Source organism: Macrobrachium nipponense, chromosome 28 (genome assembly GCF_015104395.2).
Source record: "Macrobrachium nipponense isolate FS-2020 chromosome 28, ASM1510439v2, whole genome shotgun sequence".
NCBI classification, from domain to species: Eukaryota; Metazoa; Arthropoda; class Malacostraca; order Decapoda; family Palaemonidae; genus Macrobrachium; species Macrobrachium nipponense.
This window is the reverse complement of record NC_087217.1, coordinates 66,098,987-66,124,181: the sequence shown is the minus strand read 5'-3', so window position 1 is coordinate 66,124,181 and position 25,195 is coordinate 66,098,987. Positions and strand designations below refer to the sequence as shown.

The following is a 25,195-nucleotide window of genomic DNA, read 5'->3' as shown; positions in this document are numbered from 1 at the left end:
TTTAAAAGGCTTTCATCTTTCAGGACAGTATTTTATTAATTTGTTATTAATGGGCCTGATTAAAGTCTTTCATATTTTGCTGCAGTAGCGAAGTCACCGTCAATTTTTTACCTACTGGTAACATAGTTTACCACACTATGACCTTTACAGGTTAATGTAATAATGTTAACATTGCCTTCATTGCTGAACTAATACTTCAGTTTGAGACATGTAACAAGTAAATAAAGTAGTAATGTAAACATTGCATTCATTGCCTCTTCCGAATAGAGTAATGATGTAATTTTGTTCGCTACTGGGCTGATTTTTTCCTTTTTTGGGGTAGTGAACGCATATCTTAGTCTCAATTAATATCTGATAGATTTGAGCGAACTTTGTCAGTAAAGGTCAATTTAACTTTTCCGTTACCTAGTTTAGCATAACTAACATAGAAATTGTGTTCTCTACTGAACCAGTATTTTCAATATTGAAATTGTATCTACAAATTTCAACAATGTTTGATAAGAATTGAGATTTGTTTGTATAATGGTACTTTGGGTATTTTAACTATTGTTGGTAAAGGTTAACATTTCTTGTCCAAGCATTATAAAAGTAATATTGTATTCGCTAACTTACCAATTTTTTCGATGATGAAATGCGTCTCTGCAAGTCTCAATAATGTGTGATAGTAAATGAGATCTGTATGTTTGATGGTCTCTGTGTACTGCAGTTATAGTTGGTAAAGGTTAATTGCCTTTTCCGAGTACCATACTAAATGTTAAATTGTTTGCCACTGGACATATATTTTCAGTAATGATACATATATGCAATTCTCAGTAGTATTTGATAGGATTTGAGATTTGTCTGTATAATGGTACAGTAAGTTCCAAAACTGAAGCGACAAATTTCAGAGGATTTCGTTCGAAATTCACTAACTGGCAACTACAACTCTTAGCTGAAAAAATTATTTTTTTCTACAGTGAAAGCTCTATCAAGCAAAATAAAGCTAACATATGATGCACAAATATCAAATCTATGATATTTATAACAATCTTAAGAAAAAATTATGGTAATGGTAATTATTTTAAAGTATAGTAATTACTTCAAACTATGAAACGAAAAAAATTGAAATTTTCGTTCAACACAGGATTACCAACAATACCAATGTATATTTCGAGCAATGTGGAAACAAATATCTAATATCATAGTGTATTATCAATTATTTTAGCGAAGATGTATAAAACCATGCAAGTATCAATAGAATATAAAGGGAAAATCTCCGTGACATTAAACATAATCAACCATGAATGCACCTAGATTCAATAGAGAAGTTGGGTGTGGTTGGTAGTTCTGATTCTTGCTTCTAGGACCGAGCATAAAACACCATCTTCGAGAAAGATTCTAATTGCTGCTGCTACCTTCAGGTGACTAGGCCTAGTTCCGGGCATTACAAGGCTTACAATGCAGGGCCACTGTCTGTTATTTAGGCAAAGATAGAACCTATAGGACCGATACCAGGACCTGTCCTTGCACCTGGGAAACAGACTCGCTATACAAAAAATAAGAAAGACGGTCGCAAGCCGTAATATCACCACCTGCTTAAGTAGGGAGACGACAGACCCCAATCACCCCTCCCCCCTCTACCTCTACTTCTACCCACAATACTAACTCCACCTTTTTCACTTCAACCTTTTACCTCAAATCTTCGAATCATATCCCAACCGTGAAATTTAAGACTGAATTTGCGTAAGTGGGAGTATCATAAGAGAGTGATATCACCCAAATTTATATTTCCACGGACACAACCAGTAATCGGTTCAATCCAGTCAAGCATTATTGTATAACAAATTTATGAGTTTTTGGATATATATATATATATATATGACTGGTAAAAGTGTTCTGTAACAACAGAATTCCATCTAATAAAAGGAGCCCATAAAAACACCAAAATGTAGAGAGAAAAGTACTATATTTCAGAGACTGCTGTCTCTCTCTTCAGGTATATGAATGAGAAAAGTTTACAGAAAAGGTGGTATTTATACCAAGAGATTCGTCCACAAGTAAGCCAATTTAGGTCACCCCCGCTGATAATCTTCCTTTAATCTTCTTAAGCGTTGGTTGAATGAACACTGCGTCGACGATGTCCGATGTCCAATTCCCTTTTGAGATGTTCATTACCTGCTTCTCTTTTATTTTAATTAAGCCGATTCCATCATTTGACTCTTGTACGGCAGTTGCCTGCTATAAATTACACGTGACATATTCCAGTTTATTCTATGGTTATGTTCATTTATATGATTGAAAATAGCCGAGTTCTGTTGTCCATACCTAACTGACCGTTTGTATATTAATCTCTGGGGAAGTGATTTACCTGTAAATCCGATGTAAGATTGGTCACAGTCCTGGCATGGGATCTCATATACCCCAGAGTCTTTGGGCGATGTCTTTTGTTGGACGTTAATCAGGGATTTGGCTCAGGTATTTGGGTAGGTAAATGCAAAAGGGTTGGATTTTCCCAAGGGTGTGAGTTACTCTCTTAATCGTCTCCAGGTGGGGAATTTTTATTTTATTGTTGGGTGTGTCTCTGGTCTTGTCTTTAGGGGGTCGGTAGAAAATTACGTTTTGTACATGAACTTTCCTGTCAGACATATACTTAGCTTACGTCTCTGACGTCACGACAGAATTCAAAACTCGCGGCTGACGCAACAGGTAGGTCAGGTGATCTACCTTACCCCCGCCGCTGGGGAATGGCGGGTGTAAGAACCATCATACCTTTTTCTTGCCAGATTTTTTCTGTCGTCGGTGTCGACCACACCTGTTGTCGGTACCTCTTGACAGTTGGATTCTTTTCTCGTTTTCGCCCTGGATTGTTTACGGACTTTTGGTGAAGTACCGATCTTTTTGTTTTTGGCCCCTGGCTTTCGCGATTGTGGACAGTACTGGGACTTTTCTTGGATTTTTCTTTGGAGTTTTCTTGGATTCATGATGTCTGATGTTGATACTAAGAAAACTGCTAGGTTTGTTTAGAGTTTGTTGTATGACTGAGTGTAAGGTGAGGCTACCGAAAGCAGCGGTAGACCCTCACACGGTATGTTTGAAGTGTAGAGGGAATGAATGCACCTTTAATAACCCTTGTAATGAATGTGAAAAGCTGAATGAGGATGAATGGAAGTCTTTGTCTTCCTACTTGAGGAAGCTTGAAAAGGATAAAGTTAGGAAAGCTCTTCCAGGAGCAGTAGTAGATCTCGTATTAGCGAGTTGGATGTAAGTAATCCTATTTTAGAAGTAGCTCCTTTGTCAGTTTCAGCTCCTGCTCCCTGCACCGAAGCCGAAGATGCGCCTTCGGAAGTGGCCTCAATGAAAGCCACCATTCGCAGTATGGAGAGGAAAATCAAGCAACTAGAAGGTAAGAGTGATTCCAATAGTGATTTGTGCAGTGAACCCAGTGCAGTGGAGGGTGCGTCTGATCGGCTCCCTATGCTTCCAGGCCCAGACCTCTTCCAGACTCCCAGTCCCAGTGGAGGAGGAAAGTCGAAAGCCGCAGGAAGGTTAGGGAGCATACCCAACGGTCAGGCGTCCCTCGTAGCTCCTGTTGATCGTTCCCAGGCTACCTTGGATCGCACCAAGAGGAAATTTGAAATTTTTGCGCCAGTGCTTCTCGTCGTCGCCTTCGCCTTCTCCTAAAAGAGGATGGAGCTCTTCGGAAGCCTCGCGCCCTTCGAAGAGAGCCTGGAACGCTCCCTGCGCCCGCCCTTCCAGCCCTGAAGTTTAAGTTTTTCGGAAGAGCCTGAGGTGGAAGCGAAGAAGCGTAACGAGATCCTCCAGGAGTATCGTTCCCCGAGCGGAGGAGATCGAGCCTCGTCTCCTGTTCACGAGTTTGTGAATTCTCCTGCAAGGGTGTTGGCTAACCTTCAGGCGCAGATTTCGGCTCTGGCTGGCTCTCTTTGCGTGTCTTCCTCGTCGTAGGAAGGACGTCTCGCTTCCTGTAAAGAAGTCCAGGCTCCCCTCTCCTGACTCTCGCTATTCGACGGAAGAGGCGCGCTCACCTGTGCGTTCGGATTCTCGCAGGAGGCTTTCTGCCTCGGACAAGATCACATCTGCGTCTAAGCGACATTCGCCTGACAGACAAGTTTCTCCTTCGGACAAGGAGCAAACTGCGCGTAGGAGATCCTCACCCTACAGACGCTCTTATCGAGACCAGGAGCGTCTCCCCCTGACAGGCGCCAAGAGCCTAGTAGGCACTACTCTCCTCGTAGCCGCTCCTCGTCTCGCCTCCACTCTCCGGTTGACAAGCGCCCTAAATCGGACAGGCGCCCTTCGCTGGACAGGCGTCAAGAGCTTGTTAGGCGCGTTTCGCCTGGCAGGCGCTCTTCTCCGACTTTTACTCGCCTCGAGTCAGGCGCCGAGAGCCTAGCAGGCGCTTCTCCCCTGGTAGGCGCTCACTCCTATGTAGGCTCGTAATCGTCGCCAGAGATATTCTCTCGCCTCGGTTCAGGCGCCAAGAGCCTGGTAGGCGCTTTTCGTAATATGGCAGGCGCCGCTCTCCTTTGGATAGGCGCCAAGAGCCTGATAGAAGTTCTTCTTCAAACAGGCGCTCTGCACCTGACTGCCGCCTGACTCCTATTAGGCTTCAAGGATCTGGGAAACGCACTCCTCCAGACAAGAAGGATGTTGCAAGTAGACACTTGCCTGAAGCATTGTCTCCAGGAACGTATACGTCTAACTTCCTCTAGAGACTCCTTTAAGAATAGTCGCGCCTCTAAGGATCAGGAGGGCTCTTCAGCTCAGGAGGAACAGGACCCCTCAAAGGAAGAAGGAGCTAAAGACGCCTCAGTTTCCTCCTATAAGAAACTAACGGAGTTACTCCTGCAAGAGTTTGGAGATATCCTTTCTCCTGTGGCTCCCCCTTCTCCTCTTTCGTTATTCTCCACTTCGAAGACGTCGAAGGTTTCGTCTTGTGTAAGGATGAACTACTGTTTTCCATGAAGAAGGCGCTGAGAGGTTTTGGGGAATGGCTCCTTTCTAAGGAAGAGAAAGGGAAGACGGTTTTTTCTTTCCCTCCGTCTAAACTGACCGGCAGATTGGGATTCTGGTACGAATCGGGAGAACTTTAGGCCCTCGCTACTCTTCGTCTGCGGACTCGGACTTCTCTTCATTAGTGGATGCTGCTCGGTCGTTTCCGCCCTCTTGTCCGCCAAGACTACGTGGGGAATGAACGAATCTGACCACTTACTGAAGGGAATGTTCCGAGTCCTGGAAGTTTTCAACTTCCTTGATTGGTCTTTAGGTGTTCTGGCTAATAAGACCAAGACCCCAGATGCTCTGTCTCCTGAAGATCTTAACTGTGTACTCACTTGCAGGATAAAGCAGTGAGAGACGGATCGAGTGAAGTCTCCTCACTGTTTGGAGCTGGAGTGCTTAAGAAAACGGTCGGTTCTACTGTTCGTTCTCACGAAGGCAGTGTCTCATGCACAAAGGGCCTCGCTCTTGGTATGCTCAACTCTCTCCTCTTCTGTTCCCCAAGAAAATTATCCAAGATGTCTCGAGTGCCCTTTCAGCTAAGGCTACTCAGGACATGTTAGCCCAGGCGGCCAGGAAACCTCGCTCTGTCAGTCAGAGGTAATTGAGTTCATATGGTTGTATGAAAAATGATGCAGGTAGGCATCTTTTTCGTTCGTAATGCTAAATAACGTTAGTTGGTTAGGTGATCGGATTTGGTTTGAAGCTCCCTGCGTTGGTAGTGGACAGGTTCTGTCATAGAAGAGGGCGAACCCCATTGACATGATCCGACTTGGATTCTACTAAGTAAGCGGATATCAAGTCCCGTTAGTAGACCCAAAGAGTCTTTTTCAGCTGTAGGTCACGCCCTCGCTGTAGCTATTATGGCTATGCAGACTAAATAGACAGTACTATGAAGGTCTTCAGCCTAAACAGGTAAGAACCAAGGTTATTTTTATCCTACAACAGGTGTTGTTTACCTTTTCTTTGTTATTTTCTGTCTTGTACCCTCCACCAAGGGTGTCAATCAGCTAAGTATATGTCTGACAGGAAAGTTCATGTACAAAATGATATTGTTATTTTACAATAAAGTTTTGTACATACTTACCTGGCAGACATATACGATTGATGGCCCGCCAGCCTCCCTCAGGAGACAGGTATAAGAGAGAAAAAATCTGGCAAGAAAGGTATGATGGTTCTTACACCCGCCTCCCAGCGGCGGGTAAGGTAGATCACCTGACCTACCTGTCGCGTTAGCCGCGAGTTTTGAAATTCTGTCGTGACGTCAGAGACGTAAGCTAAGTATATGTCTGCCAGGTAAGTATGTACAAAAACTTTATGTAAAATAACAATATCATTTGCTTTTTGAATTGCTTTCTCAATTATATGGTCAGGATACTTTAAAGATGAAAGTTGCTTGCGAATTAGTTCAAATTCTTTTTCCAGGAAATCTGGGGAACAAATTCGTAAGGCTCTTAAGAATAGGTTGCTAGCTAGACCTATCTTGATAGTATTGTCATGATAGCTAAAGTAGTGAATATATGAAAGTGAGAACAGTTGGTTTTCTGTATATAAGTTAAATTTTGTATTCTGTCGTGTCTCTGATTATTAAAACATCAAGAAAAGGAATTTTTGTTGTCTTTGTTTCCCATTCAACTTAAATTGATGGGCTGGGCACTAATGCGTTTAATTTTGAGAGGAATTCATTAAAATTACCCCATTATTATCCCAAAATGTTAGTATGTCATCCACGTATCTCATCCACAGCATGTTTTTGGGTTTTATGCATTTATTACTGTAGTTTCAAAGTATTCCATGTACAGATTGGCTAAAATAGGACTTAAAGGACTACCCATACTACACCCGAATTTTTGCTTGTAGAATGATTCCCCGAATGAAAATACGTTATTAGATGCACATAATTCAACTAACTTTATTATTTTGTCAAGTGCCAAAGGGAAATGATCTGAATAGGGGATAATTTTTCCCTTAAAAACTGAAGAACGTCCTGTACTGGTACTTTTGTGAATAGGGAGTCTACGTCAAGGCTTAAAAGTTTTATGTTGTGAAGTGGTATATGTGCTTCTCTGAATTGTGACAAAAGTCTTCCGAATGTTTGATGTGACTGGGAGAAAAAGTGCCTAAAAAAGGAGAAGGAGGGCCAGCTAACCATTTAGAAATTTTTTGTAATTGAAAGCTCCGGCGCATGAAACGATGGGTCTGAATGGAAGATTGTCTTTGTGAGTTTTGGGAAGACCATAAAAGTAGGGTAATTTAGGATTAATTACTTTAAATTTCTCTAATAGTTAGTTCAATACTCTTTTTGGTGCGACCCTGACGCAATTCCACATGCAAATATTTGTACAATTGAGAAATTCGATGAAATTATTAACTAACAAGCTGGAAAATATATTTCCTTGATTCTTGAAATAGGCCTAACCATGTAACCAATGCTAATCAGATGCTAAACTATTCTGTGCTTTATCAAAAGAAATAATAACTTTCGATATAACGCTATAAAAGTAGAAAGTTAATTTACAAATATTAGGCCAATGCTTATGCACTCGGTTCCTGCTGCCACTCTATGGTGAACACTTGATATAACACTTTGAGAGCTGCAGATGTTTCTCGGGGGAATTTTTTTCTTTTAATAAACAATTATTGAACTAACATTGATCATTCACTGGGGAAATACTGATACGTATTATCAGATAAATAGGATGATAATAATTGGAATAAAATATACTAACTGGCAACCCCATGAGTTTCTAAAGAAGTACGATCAATTCTGAGATTTGTCGCTTCACTTCTGGAACTTACTGTACCAACTATTGTTGGTGAAGGATCAATTGAACATAGTCTTACACTTTTCCTTGCAGGGAACTAGAAGTATAAGGGCAGTACATAGTGGGAAGAGAATTATGCTTATTTGGACCTGCTTTCTTGAGGAGAGTAGCCGTTCTCGACACCTGGGAACCATGCTATGAGCACCCAAAGTGTTCATCAACCTTTGAGCTCTTAGCTCTCAAGCTGTAGCTCTCCTGGCACCCAGCTAGCTTTCTCCACTTGCTCCCGTGCCTGGCTCCCTTGCTTCTTTCCCATGCTATTGCTAGTCTTGTGTCTTGTGTTAAAAATGTTAATCTTTTAATTAAGTGAAGTGTTGTGAAGTGGAGGAGGTGCCTACTCATGTCACGATTCTCTTAGACAAAGGTCCTTGTCATACTCCCCTACACCTGGAAGGAGATATTCTGGGAGTCCAAGGGAAGTCAGGGGGTTTACACATGGGTAGGTACCCTCTCAGTTGAGTCAGTTGCTGGTCCCAGGTATTGACAGACAACCACTGGAAAGGCATCTTACTTGCAACTTGTTTGAGCTTTGCCTAGAGCTCCAAATGGGCCGAATTACTGTCTTTTATATCATCAGTTAGTGTCTCAAAACACTGGCCTTTGCTAACAGGGATTTTGGTTGACAAATTTATGAGCTTGTTAAGCTCATAAATTCGAGTTGGGAGTCGGACTTTGGTTTTTTAAGGGAGCAAGACAAATGTTTTTTGTCCGTTACTCCCTCTGATGCTTAGACGGAATTAATCTTCCTGGTTGAAGTGCTTGTCAAGATTTTGGAGTAATGATCTATTTTGTCTTGCATCAGGAGCAGGGGATAAGAGGACAAGAGACTGGCAAGTGTTGCCAGCCTCAGCCATCTACCGAGAGAATCACTGCCACTTTCAGAAGGCAAATATGCTCAGTACTTTTGTCCTTTGGAATGACGATGTCTTCCCTCCTGAGCGTTCTTTTATGCATAGTCTTTCTTGGGCTCCAGACTGAAGGGAGCACCATGAACCTTTTCGCTAGCAGTGCCCCTTCCCATGTGGCCAATCATCTTCAGAGCTACTGGCACTAGCTCACAGGTGCCTGGTGCTGAATCCCGAGTGCCCGACTCCTGCTCCAGGGTGCCCAGGTCTTTCTAGTTATACTAGACTACTACCACTGAATGCCTAGTTCTTTTTCTTATGATTTTTTAGAGCATTGTGTGACTGCAGCAGAAGTTGTTACTTCTGGTTGGGTTCAAGACCCTTTTTTGTCCAATGGACAGGCTTTTGCATTTGATATGGACTTTCCAAGTTCCTTTAAACATGTCAGATATTAGTTTTAGCCAAGTACAGTGCTGCATATGTTTTCAGTCTGTAAGAGGTGTTTTGGAGTTAACACCATAGGAAGTTGATCCCGCCTTGATGGCTATGTGTTCATGAGTGTCAAGTATCAACAGGGTCAGCAACTAGTCCACTTGGTTATCTGCAAGTCTGCACGATGTTCTACAAGTTGGTTTGGTTTTCAGAGATGAACCGTACAGTCCTGTTGTTCATTCCCTGGGGCATTTGAATAAAGTTTTTGGTAATATGAGACACTTAGAACCAGAAGGTCACAAGCACCATGCCGGAAAGAGATTTTCATAGAAGAGTTTTTTCACAGAGAATTCTCATAGAGTTCATAATATGGCCACGTGGAAAGATTTAGGGCCTTCCCATAAGGTTTAAAATGCTATTGAAGTTGGGAGATCTCTTGCCTTGTTTGCATCATGCTTACAGCATAGATGCAGTTGGAACCATAAAGCCGCATGTCACACTAACCAATCAGCGTCCAAGCTGCCCGGGAGCGAGTGAATGAATCACAGCACCTCGTTTGAGTGTTGTAGGCATGCCCAGCCAATCAGAGCATGTTATTGTCTCATGGGCCAATTAGCACTCACGTACAACACGAGCTTGGTATCCACATCAACACAAACCCTGCACGTGAGTCTGTAGTTTAACTTGGTTTTGCTGTCGTTCTTCACAAACCCGTCGTATTTTAATCGTAATTTATCGTTGTTTTATAAGCGATAACGGTAAAATGAGTGATGACAATTACAGTATGTCATCTTCCAATGATAGTGAAGATAATGTGGTAGTGTCTGAGCTTTTGAAAGGCCGTAAAAGAGTGAGAAAAGAAGATGATTAGAAGAGGCATGTCTCAAAAAAAATGCGTAATGGCAGTTAGGAATACATCAGTTGTTTTACAAGGAAAAAAGTGAAAGCCAGAAAAGTCGGTCCTCCTTGTAATGGTGGATGTTTCCGGAAAAAAGTGATTGTATTAGTGAAATATTTAAATTGGGCCATAGAGTTTTATGACAAACAGACTGTCTATTATTAAACTCTCATTGCTTCAGTGCCAGTGAAAAATTGTTGTAAGCCTTTAGGGGAAGAGGCTTCTGTGAGATCGCAAACAGTTTTATATAAAGTGGTATATGGTGACGTATCATATGAGGAAAGCACCAACCGGGGACAAAGATCACAGGGAGGGTGCTCAAATATGTAAGGAAGCATCAGTATGTTGCCAACTGTCTCATCACATTACACAAGAAGTAAGGCACCAGAGAAGAAGTACTTGAGCGATGAAATGATCCTAACCAAGGTGTACGAGTAGTACTTGGAATACACGGACACCGAACCAAATGTTGAAAAAGTGAGACTGTTGTACTATAGGGACATTTTCAATACTAAATTCAAGATTGATTTTGCACCTGCAAAGGCAGATGCATGCAATGTGTGTGACTTATTCAAGGCCAAGATCAAGGGCATGAAGGAGGATAAGGGTCATGAGGACAGGATTCATGAGGTGGAAGAAACTGTTGGAGCATCAAACTTTGGTAAAAAAAGGTAGAGATCTCACCAATTTCTTAGATTCCTCTTATTACAAAGCAGATGAGACATTGGCCTAGTGTTTTGATCTACAGCAGACATTGCCTACTCCAAAGTTGATGACCAATGTGGCCTATTATAAGAGGAAATTGTGGACATACAATTTTTGTTTCTATAATATCATAACTGCAAGGTTGGGTATGTACATATGGGATGAGGCTACAGCTAGAAAAGGCAGTACTGAGATTGCCAGTTGCCTCATGCACTACATAAAGGAAAATCGTGGTAACCAAAATAATATTGTGCTGTTTTCTGACAATTGTAGTGGTCAGAATAAAAACATGGATATTGTGATGATTTGCTTGCGTTGGATACACCAAAAGTAGTTCTTCCATATAAACCACATTTTCCTCATGCCAGGACACTCCTACATGCCTTGTGATAGGCATTTTGGTCTCCTTGAACAAAAGTTCACAAGAAATTGTACTGTTGAGACAAAGCATGACTACATTCATCTCATCAGAAGTGCTACAGTGAATGTGTTCCCTGTAGTGGAAATGGAAGGGAAAGATTTTGTGGATGTTGGTGCAATGTACAAACACATTGTGAGCAGGAATTCAAAGAAAATAAACTTCAGCGATTCCCAAGTCCTCAGCTATAGTGTGTCATATATGGAGTGCTTCTCCATGGCTGATTGTTATAATGAACCATTGCCTATGAGGGTCAGACTTATGTGAGGAAGGAAAGCCTACCACCATAAAGCCTTCGACCTTGCTGAGGTCAGCCTTCCTCCCAAGTATTCTGGCCCAAATCCACGGACTGCACAAAAACTTAAAGATTTGAAGGACCTGGTGCATTATGTTGCTCCTGCCTCCAGAGCAGAATATTTCCATAAAATAATCAGGGAGCAAGAGGGCTCTATTTCCACTATGGACCTAGATAAGCCCGAAGAGATTGAGATGGATCCCGTCCTTGACTATGATGACTAAGTGCCATAGTCCCCTACTATACTACTGAGGAAAAGTTGTGCAGACTTATGAATGTTCCCAATGTTAGTGGTTGTTGTATTTACTTTGTTTTTAGTATGAAGAATGTTATTTTTTTCCTGTTTTCTATACAGGCAGTCCCCAGTTATCGGCAGACTTAGTTAATGGTGATCTGGTTTCATGGTGCTATAATGGGCCAGGTTTCGGTTATTGGTGCCATAAGGTGTCAATAATAGTTATGGTGCCATACTATACCTAACAGATGCACCATTATGGAAGAGTAAGATGGCAATTTAAATTTGATAATGTCTTCAAGGGTTGCGTGAGAGAGAGAGAGAGCGCAAAATTGGTGGAGGGATGAATGGGAGTGGTTCGATGGTGGGCATAAGCGTGTGTCTGTTGTGGCGATTGCCGAGTATATCAGTGGCAGTAGTGTGTTATGGGAGTCAGAAGAAGTGAGAAAGTCTGAAAAGTCAGTACTAAACAGTTGGTTTGGCAGTGGTTTTGTCCATTGAGGGTCAGTGATAGTGTGTGATTTGATTGATTTTGGTATTGTAAAGTTGTTGTGCGTGTGTCTGTCTGGTTGTGGTGAGTTGAAGAGGTTGGTTGTGCATTTTGGTGTCTGTGAGTTGGCGGTAGGGGAAAGTGTTGGTGTTGGCGGTTTGTTGTTCTGGGTTGGAGTTGGCATATGATTTGTTGTGATGTATTTGAGCTGTTGATGTTTGTTTGCATGGTGATTGGGGTGTTGTTAAGTTGTATGGTTGTGGTTCTCGGTTAGTTGTTGTGTGTTGTGATTCTCGGAGGTGGTTGTCTCGACTTGCCTAGCCTAGCTATATCCAGCGGACAGCACCTACCTTGCCTTGAGTATCTGGAGTCTGAGGTGAGTACATGTGTTTTTGTTTTGTGTTCTGTATTTTGGTAAGCCAATTGTCATGCATGTAAAAAGCAACGTAAAAGGTGAAAGTGTGGCTGTGGGAAAATTTGTCAGCCGGTATGATTAACGTAACTGTGGGGAGTTTGCTTGCTTTCTTTTCTTGCTTGTGATCCTGCCACACCATTAACTGAAACTTGGCAATGTAAATGCCATAAATCAGCAGGGTTTGGTTAATGGCGGTTTTTGCTTATCGGCACCCCGCTGAGAAAGGAACCCCTGCTGATAACTGGGGACCAGATATTTTTATGTGGCTAGGAACCAATTGGTCACCTAGCAACGGGACCTACAGCTTATTGTGGGATCGGAACCACACTATATCAAGAAATGAATTTCTATCACCAGAAATAAATTACTCTGATTCCGCGTTGGCAGAGCCGGGAATCGAACTTCGGACCACCGGATTGGCAGCCTTTTCTATAGTGTGAAGGCAAGAGCTCATGTCGTCCTCTGACTAAAACTTTTGGCTCCTACCACAGCCTGGCGCCAGCTCATTCTCTGAGCACCGAACAGTGCTCACTAGATCTGAGGATGAATAGAGATTTTTCTGTCCAGCTGAGATGCTCAGGTATCCTGAAAAGAATCAGTAGTTCAAAGACCATCCATAACCTAATGTGTTATGGCTATATTATGTCTCATCTTCCATTTAGAACTTCAGGTTGTTTATACTAATGGCCTTTATTTTGTAAGATTCATACTCTGATTTAGGGGAGCATTTCCCTTCATCATTTCCCTTCTTTTTAACTGAAAGCTAAAGACATCAAAAAAGTTTTTTTTTCTTTAACTTTCAGGCTATTGCATTCCTGACCCCCACTAATAGCTAGAATCTGCAAATATTTAGAACCCCTATAAAAACTCCTGAAACTGCCTATTTTGTTAGTTCAAACTCCAGAAAAACCACTAAAAATGCTTATACAGGCAGTCCCTGGGTTGCGACGGGTTCAGCTTACAATGTTCCGAGGTTAAGGTGCTTTTCAATTATATTCATCAGAAATTATTTCCAGGGTTACAACATGTTCCAGGGTTACGACGCTTACAACGCTCATTTGGCAGAAGAAATGACACCGAAAATGCAAAATAATCAGTATTTGAAGGTTATTTTGATGAAAAATGCAATAAGAATGCAATTTACATAGATTTGAATGCACCCGAAGCATTAAAAGTAAGGTTTTCTAGGATTTTTCACTATGTTCCGGTTTACGACGATTTTCGGCTTACGACGCTTCTCAAGAATGGAACCCCGTCGTAACCCGGGGACTGCCTGTACCTTGCAAATATCAGTAACTGGCATGAGACTTTGAAAGGAAGCATAAGATGTTCTCCTACTATCTCTTGTTGTAAGGTGTCAAGTTTAGGGAGCCAAGGGGGTACAATGTACGTAGAGCACCCACCACTCAGTGGATGGGTTGTGGTTTTATTTCAGTGCAGGTGATAGTGTTCTCTGGTTGTTTTCATTGCGGTACTCTGCCCAGGGCAAGAGCACCTTGTAAAGTTCTGCTATCCAGTGGATAACTCGTTAAACTCCATAACTTCTGCTGATGCTTTGTTAGCAGTCGGAATACCCCTTTGCTACAAAGCTTCCACTTTAGTAGAGACGCTCCTGCCTTTACCGCCATGCTGCTACAGGTTGAGCAACAACCAGAGGCATTTCTCTACTGCAGGCTCTCTTAACTAATAAAGAACTATGTATAAGCATTGTACTCTATGCATGACGTTCATGTTTTGGAGTAGAATATGTCCATGTATCCCACCTCCTGTTAATGTGGAATCAACTAAGTAACTATTGGGTAAGTTACTTATATAAAAATGACATTTTTATTATAATAAAATCAAGTTTTATACACACAGCCAGTCCGTGGTTATCGGGGTGGGTTCCAGTCCGATGGCTTGATGATCAATGAAAATAGCAGATAAACGAAAATCGCCGATTTTCAGTGCTAGACAAGCCCCATAAAACTGGATAAAACTGGATTGCCAAGAACCGAGTCTGCTGAAAACCGGGGACTACCTGTACTCACCCAGTACAGTGGAGCCACCGTATTTACAGGGGATGGGTACCAGACCCCCTCCACAAATAGCTAAAATCCACAAGTACTTAAAATCCTTTTTAAAAATGCTTAGAACTGCCTATTTTGATAGTTAAAAAAAAAAAAAAACTAAAAATGCTTATACAGTGGTCCCCCCGTATTCACGGGGGGATGCGTACCAACCCCCCCCCCCCCCCCCCCCCCTCCCCCCCCCCCCCCCCCCCCCCCCCCACCCCCCCCCCCCCCCCCCATGTGAATAGTTAGAACCCATAAACGTTTGGAACCTGGTTTTTTAAATAGTTTTATCACAAAAAGTGCCTTTTATGATGAAATTGATAAAAAAAACCCATGAATTTGTGGATATTTTTCATAGAATAATACTGCAAATGTGCGAATTTTCTGCGAATAATGCGGGGGACACGTTCCCTAGAGAAATCCGGAAATGTGTGAGTCCGAGAATCCGGAGAACGCAAATATGGGGATTTCACTTTACATGAGTTTTTTTAATAGTTTTTCCACAAAAATTACATTTAGTCAAGAAAATATGAAAATACAGTAATTTGTGAATACTTCTGTGAAAAATACTGTGAATAGGTGAATTTTCCATGAATAATGGGCATACATTACATATATGGCCTTCCCCCTCCCCGTTATGAGGGGATGAGGCTGTCTGCTTGTAGTTCCTGGTATTCCTGTTAGTGGGCAGGATCGGTCACCTGTGCTAAATCTGTGAAGCATTACCTGTAAATTTTTAAAATTTTCAAGCTGCTGTGGCAAGAAATTGTTAGCTAAGTAATTACTAGGTAAGAATATATAAAACTGTTTTATCATAAAAATTTCATTTTTTTAGCCCACAGGGTCCACATCATCTACACCTGCTCCTCAGCCATTGGAGGCCTCTTCTGAACCTACTACACTTCCGCCTTTCCATCAGTCTACTTCTCCTCCCCTACAATCACAGTTTCAGCCTTCCCATAATCAAACGCCACCCAAGCAGCTGAATCACAGTAACTCTGATCCCAACACCTTGTTAGTTACTGAAGTGGAAGAGGTTGAGGAGGAAAGAGGTTTGTAGAATTAATGAAATTTTGTCTTGCATGGAATTAAATGTAACGTTTTATGTTAGGTCTGCTCTTTAGACATGGACTATTATATTAATTACGTTTTAAATATTTCTATCAACAATATGAAAAAGTTCATTCAGCGCTTTCTGTAGCACAGATGTTATCTGGTATGGCTCAGTGACATTTTTTATACATGCTCTGGGTAATTTTGATGTATGAACTACAAAAGTATTACATGTAATAAGGCCATTATCCCTGGTCAGAGGTTGTAGACAGAGATTAGAATGCCTAGTTTCACCAAGTTATGTGGTCAAATGTGAGGGAGATATTTCTCAGTGGATGGAGCTTAGTAACAGTTGCCACCACCTTTGCAATTTTCTTGAAGAGATCGATAGCAGACTTGTAATGATGCTTTTCATCTGATTTTGAGGGAAGGGAATTACAAGCCTCAGTGGCATGGTTGGTATGGTGTTGGCGTCCCACCTTGGTGGTCGCAAGTTCAATTCTCTGCCATTTCATTGAGGAGTGAGAGATGTGTATTTCTGGTGATAGAAGTTCACTCTCGACGTGGTTCGGAAGTCACGTAAAGCCGTTGGTCCCATTGCTGAATAACCACTGGTTCCATGCAACGTAAAAACACCATACAAACAAACAATACAAGAATTGTCTCCTGCTGACTGTATTAAACTGGCAAGAGAAGATGCACTCACCAAACCTTCTGCAGACCTGTCAGACACAATCTTGGCAATGGCCATCGACCACGTCTAATCACGACACCGTCTGGAACATGGAGGCTGCTGTAGACCCCATCGTTGAGGCATCCTGCGGTGACAAGGACGGTGCCACCGACCTCACCTACTCCAAAGTCAACCCTGACTTGAGACATGATGTCTGGGTTAAGATGTTGAGGCAACAAGCAGACAGAGTTTGTAGTGTAATACTTCCTATGCCTCGTGAGAGGTGGAGGAAGCAACTTGGAAGAACCCCTTGACCAAAGAGATCCGTCCCGGTCTGACACAAAGGTGTTCACCCTCTGCAAGACTGACTGGACATGCCCGATAAAGGAAGCTGAAAAGACGACTTACGATCTTGCATAGCCCCCAAAAAGGCTTCCAAGCAAGTAGGAGTGAAAGACGACCAAGCCTGAGTCCTACTCTCCAGATTGTTGAACCCACGAATGAGATCAACAACCTCGGTAAAAGGAGACAAACACTCTTGTGTGTCTCCTTCCTCCTGCTCTGGCAATGGAGACCGACAACGATGAGAAGATACAGACTTATTCAACACACCTTCCTCGTGCAAACCAACTCCAGACACCAAAGACCTCTCTGGACTGGAGCTTTGCACGACTCCTGCGACGAACCAATCACAACACTAGGAACACTATTATGAACACTCGCAGTAGATAAATCACATACATGTCCACATGCGCGCCTGTGCAGAGCAGACATACTACATACGTGCGACAGAGAAGCATCTTGAACTCTTGGCACAGAATGAGAATTTTTCGGAGTCGAACCATGAACAACATCATCAGGAGGGGCAGGCAAACACCCTGGCTGCACCACTTCCGCATGTACAACTTTTGATCATTTCACAGGTGCCCTAAGATCCTTACGACAACCAATAGGCACTGGAGCAGAAGCAGCAGACAAATCACCAACATGCGCACATACGCGTGAGGCCGCAACATGCTCGTGTCCCGAAGAAGAGGAAGACGCAGCAACAGTAGATTGCACAGGGAAAGGAGATGAAACACTAACACTCAGGAACACAGATGTGCCGCTCTTCACTCATTGACGAAGAAATAACAAAGTCCTTGACCCTCCAATGCTTGATATGCTGACACGGTGGAGGAGGAGGCGATGGAGGGGAGGAAGACACCACTCCTTCCTTACACACCCTCTTGGCAGGAGAGGGGGGAGGCAATGCAACACATTTGCTCACAGCCTTCACAGCAGAGAAGGCAGCAAACCTATCCACCAAAACAGAGTCCAATCTCTTAAGAACTGCCTGACATAAAGCCTCGGACGGATCCGCAAGAGAGGACGCAGATGACACAGATGGAAGAGGATACGTCCTGGATGGCAGTGGTAAAGTCACGGGAGCAAACGATGATGACACTGAGGAGCGAGGCAGCGCAACAGCCCCAACCAACAACATGACGTAGTAGGGAGTGATGTCACTGAAGAAACTAGGAGTGACTTCACCAATGGAACTGGGAGTGACATCACCAATGGCAGTAAGAGAGACGTCATGGCCTCCCCTGGCGGAGCGATAAGATGATACCCATGCAGCAGACTACAAAATGGCTGTCTGTGGGCACCAACATAGAGAAGGCCAGGGGTAGGAGGTAGAGCTGGGAAGGCCTGAAGGGAGGCCGAGCTTCAATAAAATGCATCTGCAAACCCTCCAAGGAGGGTGAACCCCGTAGACCAAGCGATGCCCAGAGCGCCGCCATTTGGGACGCCTCCAATTTTGAAAGAGAAGAAACTGATGAAATAGCCTCCTCCCTCCCGGGAAGCAAATTAACCCCTGAGGGAGAGGGGGCGACATTACACATAAAATCAGCCTGAGGGCCTCCCAATACTTACAACGACGAATTGGTGGAAGAAAAGGAAGGGGAGACAGGCACACAAACTCTAGCATCAAGGGGTTATAGTAGAAAAATTAGCACGACACCTACTGCATGTGGAATGGGGCTCCGTAGCCGAAGAAGCCAGGAAATGAGAACATGGGAAACCTTGAGTCCGTGGGCACATACGTTGGTGAGGCCGAGAAGAGACAGAGGAAGCCATAATAACAAAAACACACACACACACACAGGCAAGCAAAAGAGCAAAAACAGGCAAAACAACCAGGTTGGACGGAGAGTGAGCAACCACGTCGCTCACCCTGGTGGTTAAGAAAAAGACTAAACATGATAGTGTCGGGTGCGCGGTCTTTGACCAGTTTTCACCCGATATACGCATTGCCAGATCTCGCAGATTCCTTGCTTTTCAATCTCTGATTGTTTAACTGAATCCAGCTAGGCATTAGAAAATGATCCTATTGTTAACCATGGATAGGTTTCGCTATATTGACACCTCATTAAAGATGCGTGGGGTTGAGCTCGACCCGAGCGCCCAGAAAAATTTGTGAAAATTGTAAACTGTAGCTATGTTGTACATTTTAATTTCTAAAATCAATTTCACTATTGCCAAACACTACTGAAAAGATAAATCATACCCATCTACAAATTAAATATTTACTACAAATATATTAAAAAAATAAGTATATACAAAAAATAATTTAAAAAATATTTACAAAAACAAAATAAGCTATATACACACAAAAGTTGAGGGAATCCTTCCTAAAACTACTATTTACAATATATGACTGCCAGAAAAGGTGTTGGACCCATAGAGGTCAAAATCTGAAAGAAAAAAAAAAGGGTAAGTTTTTTGGCCCCCCCAAATTGTCAAATTTCACAAACTTTTTTTGGTACCTAATTGAAATAGGAAGTGGCAATTTTTTTTCATAGAATAAACTCATGTTATCCTAGAATGGAATTATGTAAAAAAAAATCTGCACTAAGATGCAATTTATTGTTATATCATGGGCAAAATCTTAAGGTCATTTTTTTACCTCCTGGGTTTACCATGAAAATGTCTTATAAAAATCATTGTAACTATTATAAAATATGATATTTATGAATGAAAATATAACAATATATCACAAATTCTATAGAAAACAAGAATATATAGAGATATGCCAACTCACCTTTCGGGTATGTACGTAAACAAAATGGCCACAATCCACACCAACTTCGACTGCCAAATCTGCCACCTGAACTATCTGACTTGCACTAACAAAACTGTAAATTGAATTTGCTATTGTGAACCTATTGCTCCTTTTTTTAATTAATAAAATATGAGGATGTATAGCCATTATTGCAGTTAGGAAGATTTCTGTAAGAACATGTCATAAGATAAAGCTCAGAAATGTTATTTCTCTCTCTCTCTCTCTCTCTCTCTCTCTCTTTTTTCTCATTCTTCTCTCTCGCCCTTTCTCTTCCTACTGCGTGTCGAATGGTGTTATTTTGACCCTAAGCTGATGTAATCTGTCACAACAAAAGGCACAGACCCACTAATCCCCCCCCTGCCTCGGCCTCTTGTCATCATAGTCATTTCAAGGTCATCTGCTTTGGCTTTGTCACACACTTGAGGTGTCAGGAACCTGTAAATTATCATCAACATCACTTTCTAATTCCATTAGAAGTAGGTTGATGACATCCATGCCCAGAGAATACTGCCAGCTGGCCATTGTTGATGAGAACTGCAAAAAAAAAGAAAGTGCAAAAACCGAGAAATTGGCATTCGAAGGAAATTGGACCAAATGGCAATATAAGGCATCTCAGCCAAAACCAATGGCATGCATATTGTACACACACCATCCACCCACAGTTTCCAACAATACAAAACTATACCAGTATCAACAGTGTTAGACAGGAAATCACTACTTAATAAACTTTGCCTTTCGATCCCCCACACGTTCAACCCAAGCAGTTCCTCAGAAAAGGGGGAAGGACAAAGGCAAGTCGAACGCAGGTTCTGACATGATTGTAGTGTGTGGACTGCTGGCCTCTTGTAGGTTGATCACACCCACATTCGAGATAGACGATGATTTATGGGAAAAAACATGTTTTTGCAAGACTCCTTGGGTTGTGCGCGACTTGTCGAACCTATCCAGGGTTAACCCCTTTAAAGGTTTTGTGGGGTCGAGCTTGACCCAAGTGCCCAGAAAAATTTGTAAAAATTAAAAAACTGCAGCTATGCTGCACATTTTAATTTCTAAAATCAATTTCACCATTGCCAAACACTACTGAGAAGATAATTCATACCCATCTTCAAATTAAATATTTATTACAAATATATTGAAAAAATGTGTATATAAAAAGATAATTTACGAAAATATTTTTAAAAAATACAAAACGCTATATATACACACACAAATTGAGGGAATCCTTCCTAAAACTATTATTTACAATATGTGATTGCCAGAAAAGGTGTCGGACCTATAGAGGTCAAAATCTGAAACGAGAAAAAAATTGTTTTTTTTTTTTTGGCCAAAAAAATAGCCAAAATTTCACAAATTTTTTTTTAGTACCTAAATGAAATAGGAAATTGCTAATTTTTTTTATAGAATAAACTCATATTATCCTAGAACAGAATTATGTAAAAAGATCTGCACTTAGATGTAATTTACTGTTTTATCAGAAATGCTATTCTCTCTCTCTCTCTCTCTCTCTGTCTCAAACAATAATTTACGAAAATATTTACAAAAAATAAAAAATATGCTATATACACACAAAAATTGAGGGAATCCTTCCTAAAACTACTAGTTATAATATAATGATTGCCAGAAAAGGTGTCAGACCCATAGAGGTCAAAATAAAAAAAAGAGAAAATAAAGGTTATGTTTTTTTTGGCCAAAAAATGTCAAAATTTCACGAATTATTTTGGTACCTAAATTAAATAGGAAAAGGCTAATTGTTTTATAAAATAAACTCATATTATCCTAGAATGGAATTATATAAAAAGATCTGCACTAAGATGTAATTTACACTCATATCAGAAATGTTATTTTTTCTCTCTCCTCCTCTCTCTCTCTCTCTTCTCTTCTCTCCTCTTCCTCTCTCTCTTCCTCTCTTTCTCTCTCTCTCTCTCTCTAAAGTGTGTCATGATTTATTGACATAAGCTCATGTAATCTGTCACCAGAAAAGGCAGAGACCCACCCCTTCTCTCCCTCTCTCTCCCCCTCTTGTGTCGTAATAATCTCATGGTCATTCCCCTTGTGTCGAACTCTCGTTACACAAACTTGGCTTCTTGCCATATAGAGTTGTCAACAACCTCTAAATTATCATCAAAATCACTTTATAATTCCATTAGAAGTAAGTTGATGACATCCATCCCCAGAGAATACTGCCTGCTGGCCATTGTTGATGGGAAAAAAAAAGCAAAAACTGAGAAATTGGCATTCAAAAGAAATTAGAATAAATGGCAATACTGTATAATTCTTCTCAGCCACAACCAAGGCATGCATAATGTACACACACCACTTATCTAGAGTTTCCAACAATATAAAACTGTCCCAGAGTCAACAGTGTTAGACAGGAAATCACTACTTGATAACTTTGCCTTTGTATCCTACACATGTTCAAAACAAATTATTACTCAGAAAAGGGGAAAGGACAAAGGCAAGGCAAACACAAGTTTTTACATGATTGTAGTGTGTGTTCTGCTACCCTCTTGTAGATCGATCACACCCAGATTTGAGATAGACGATGATTTATGGGAAAAAAACATGTTTTTTTGAAACACCCCTCTGGTCGTGCTCGGCCCTGCTAACCTATCCAGGGTTAAGACCTCAGGTTTGTAGCTATGAAAAATACAAATTGTATTAGAAAATTTGTCATATTTTTAGGAAGTACATGACTATTTTGGAATGAGACTTTCAGATTTTGGCACTGACTAGTTGAGGTCAGTAACAAGTCTGAGATCACATGATTTATTCAATTTGAGCAGGGCAAATCACACATATACTGCTGAACATGTTTGTCTCCCATAATTTCATTCTGTATGATAAAAATGTTCACAATGAATTTTGTGCCGTAGATACTTTACTGGAGGTTCCCCTCCCTGTCCCTCCACATGGAAGAACACCATGTGGTTTAAAGATAAAGTTTAAAAGATTTCATAATAGTTTAAGTTGCAGAAAATGAGACAAGGCTTTTGATTTCAGGGAATACATTGGCTGTAGTATACAAACATTTTCAATGATAATTAGCATTTCTATGGGGAGATGGCTATGGTAGATTCGTTTAAGAGAAGAACTAGCATAAAAGATTCCCGCAGGACCAGCTGACTTCGATTTTGATCTTAGCCATCGTTGCATTTAGACATGTTTGCTTCGTTTGACTCGTGACTTGCTTCTTTGGAATAACTGCGTTTTTGGAAACTTTTTCTAGTTAGTGAAGAGAGTTGTGCATTAGTGTTTTTGTGTTCTTTCCTGTCATGAAAGAAAAATTTCAATGAGACCTGTTTACCAAAAGTGCCTGGGTTATTTCGTGGAAAGGAAAGAAATGTAGTAAATTTTTGTCCTTGCTAGCGGTTAATCTGCATTCAGAGAGCAAGATTGCCCTTAATTCTTAAAATGTAAAGAATGTGACTCTCTTCAGTGGGAAAGATATAACAGGAGAGATAAGAAACTTTCAGATAAAGGGACTTTATAACCGCAACCGATTGAACTTATCCTGTCCATTACGTGTATTCCCTCACCTGCTATCTGTACTTCTTCTCTTCCCATCATGCTGGATAGGAATCTTCTGTCTCTTCTGCCTTGGAGCCCAGGTCTGATATGCAACAGGAGATAATGTTGGTGCTTAGAAAGATTTTCGGTCAAGACAAGTTGCTGGATTCGTCTAACCCAATGAAGAAATCGGCAGCCTTGGTTAGCAAAATAAAGACCAACAAAATGCATGCTAGGCCTGTACCAGGTCCCAACGCTTACCGGAGGGCAGAGGTCAGGACTCCTACCGTCTCTCCCAGTGCAGTTCATGGTCCCAGTGGTGGCAAATGGAGTGGGAGTTCTGCCTCGCCTCCATCTTCTTTGAGTTTTTCACTACCCATTGCCAAATGTCACCATTCTCAGTCTTCTCCTGAGAACTTCTCCCGATCTTTCTTGAGAAGTGTGACTTGGCCCGTTGCTTTTCCGAATAGACATTCGCAATCTTGTTATGGATGTTTTTCTGCCTCATCTAGAGATACCTCCTGGTCTCACTATTGAAGTGTTATTCAGCTCTGTACTTCTCTGATATATGAAGGCAAACGAGAGAGTATACTGGGCCGGTGCCTAAGATATCCAGGTGCCGAACCATTACTCCAATAATTAAAGCTAAAGCATTACAATTTATTAAATATCAAAATATATTTATCAAGACCAAACCCTACAGTTCACAGCTGTAAGAATTTAAGCTGATTGGTAGTTTAAACTATTTATTAATTGTCACCTTGGTGGTTTGGATAAATTAATTATGTAATATTGATAGTAGTAATCCATGGTAATTCTAACCCCCATTGTAAGTGTTAGATATAGAATGCTTCTCTTTTTTTTAATGAAGTACATTTAAAAATTTGAGGTATGATTTTCATTTAATTATGCTAGGTTTATATCTGTATTTTATTTATTTGGGATGAATCTTATGTACTATTAAAGATAGCTTATATCTCCCTGCCAAGAAGTGAGCAGACACTATAAGATATCTTTAACATTAGGTAAGTATCCAAGTAATGAATTTTATTATGAAAATTGTTATTTTGCTTTAGATGTTACTGGTGCCATCCAAGTTCATTATCATTCAGAAATTTCTGTTACAGTTCAAGTTGTAAGTGAAGCTGATATGCAATCCTCTTCAGGCCCAGTAGTAACAGCTTGGGTTCAGTGGACTGTTGCTCGAGTATCGGCATCACTCTATGCTAATGATGGCGGAGAAAACCGAAAGTTGAGGGCTGAATTGGAAGACCTTACTACTGCTCTTGATTTTCATCAAGTTTATTCAAAAGTTAAGCTCAAGGTGACTGCTGTAAGCATACTCCATTTTACTAAAAGGTGTGTGGCTTTTCCTATTTAGTATTTTATATCACAAGATATTTAAAATTTTATGGGAAATGCACTTCTATTTCATTATCATCTGAAATACAGTTTCCCATATATTTTCAGTGGTATGATCAATGTTACTGTTTTGTAAGATTTTTTATGTTTTTAAGTTTTATACATTCATAATAATAATAATGGTATGTTTTTGTAGTGTACAGACATCCTATTGTTGTAATACTGCTGTTTACAAAAAAGGTGTGGTATTAGCTGAGAAAATTCCCCAGTTGAAGAATAAAGTCTTTAATTATATAAGTCTTCCCTGGTAAATCCTCATGAGAGGGTACTTTCCACTCAATGATGTTGCAGTTGTCATCAGGTACTGTGGCTCCTTTCACTGAAGAAGTGCTTGTATCAGCTTTGATGTACTGTTCAGATAGTATCTTGAGCTATGATAGTCTTTGGATACATTCTTATATAACAAATTTACATGTTAGGCAGTAACTTAAGGTTGTGTTAAAGTACTAAACATTAAGGCAGTGATGTGATGTAATTACGATCTTTGGCAGTTTTTTTGTATTTAAATGCTAGTTTGAACAGTAAAAAATGCTGATAGTGGCATGATTTTTTGCACTTAATACATGTTTTCCTTTGAGTAATAGATGCAGATTTGATTACCCAGAACTATTAAAACATAAAGACACCCTGTGATGGAAACCTGTGAATCAATGCAGTAGTAAAAGTAACCAACTTGAAATTTACCAAAACCCCACTACACAAGCACCTGTTTTGAGTGCTGAGAACAACATGGCAAACACTGCACGATAAGAGTTTGACACTGGAAAGACAGTATTGAGATCTGAGTATCTATAGTGTGATATCGAGCTCTCACCATCAAGGTAGTT

The 25,195-nt window shown here is 41.0% G+C and overlaps 1 protein-coding gene across 1 annotated transcript in view; it reads left to right on the top strand.

Annotated features, from left to right (window-relative positions):
• Positions 1-25,195, top strand: part of LOC135201222 (intermembrane lipid transfer protein VPS13B-like) — a 295,068-nt gene that overhangs the window by 113,710 nt on the left and 156,163 nt on the right. The window contains exons 19-20 of the mRNA XM_064230099.1: positions 15,443-15,659; positions 24,074-24,305. Coding sequence (XP_064086169.1) covers positions 15,443-15,659; positions 24,074-24,305 — 449 coding nt within the window. The remainder of the gene's footprint in view (positions 1-15,442; positions 15,660-24,073; positions 24,306-25,195) is intronic.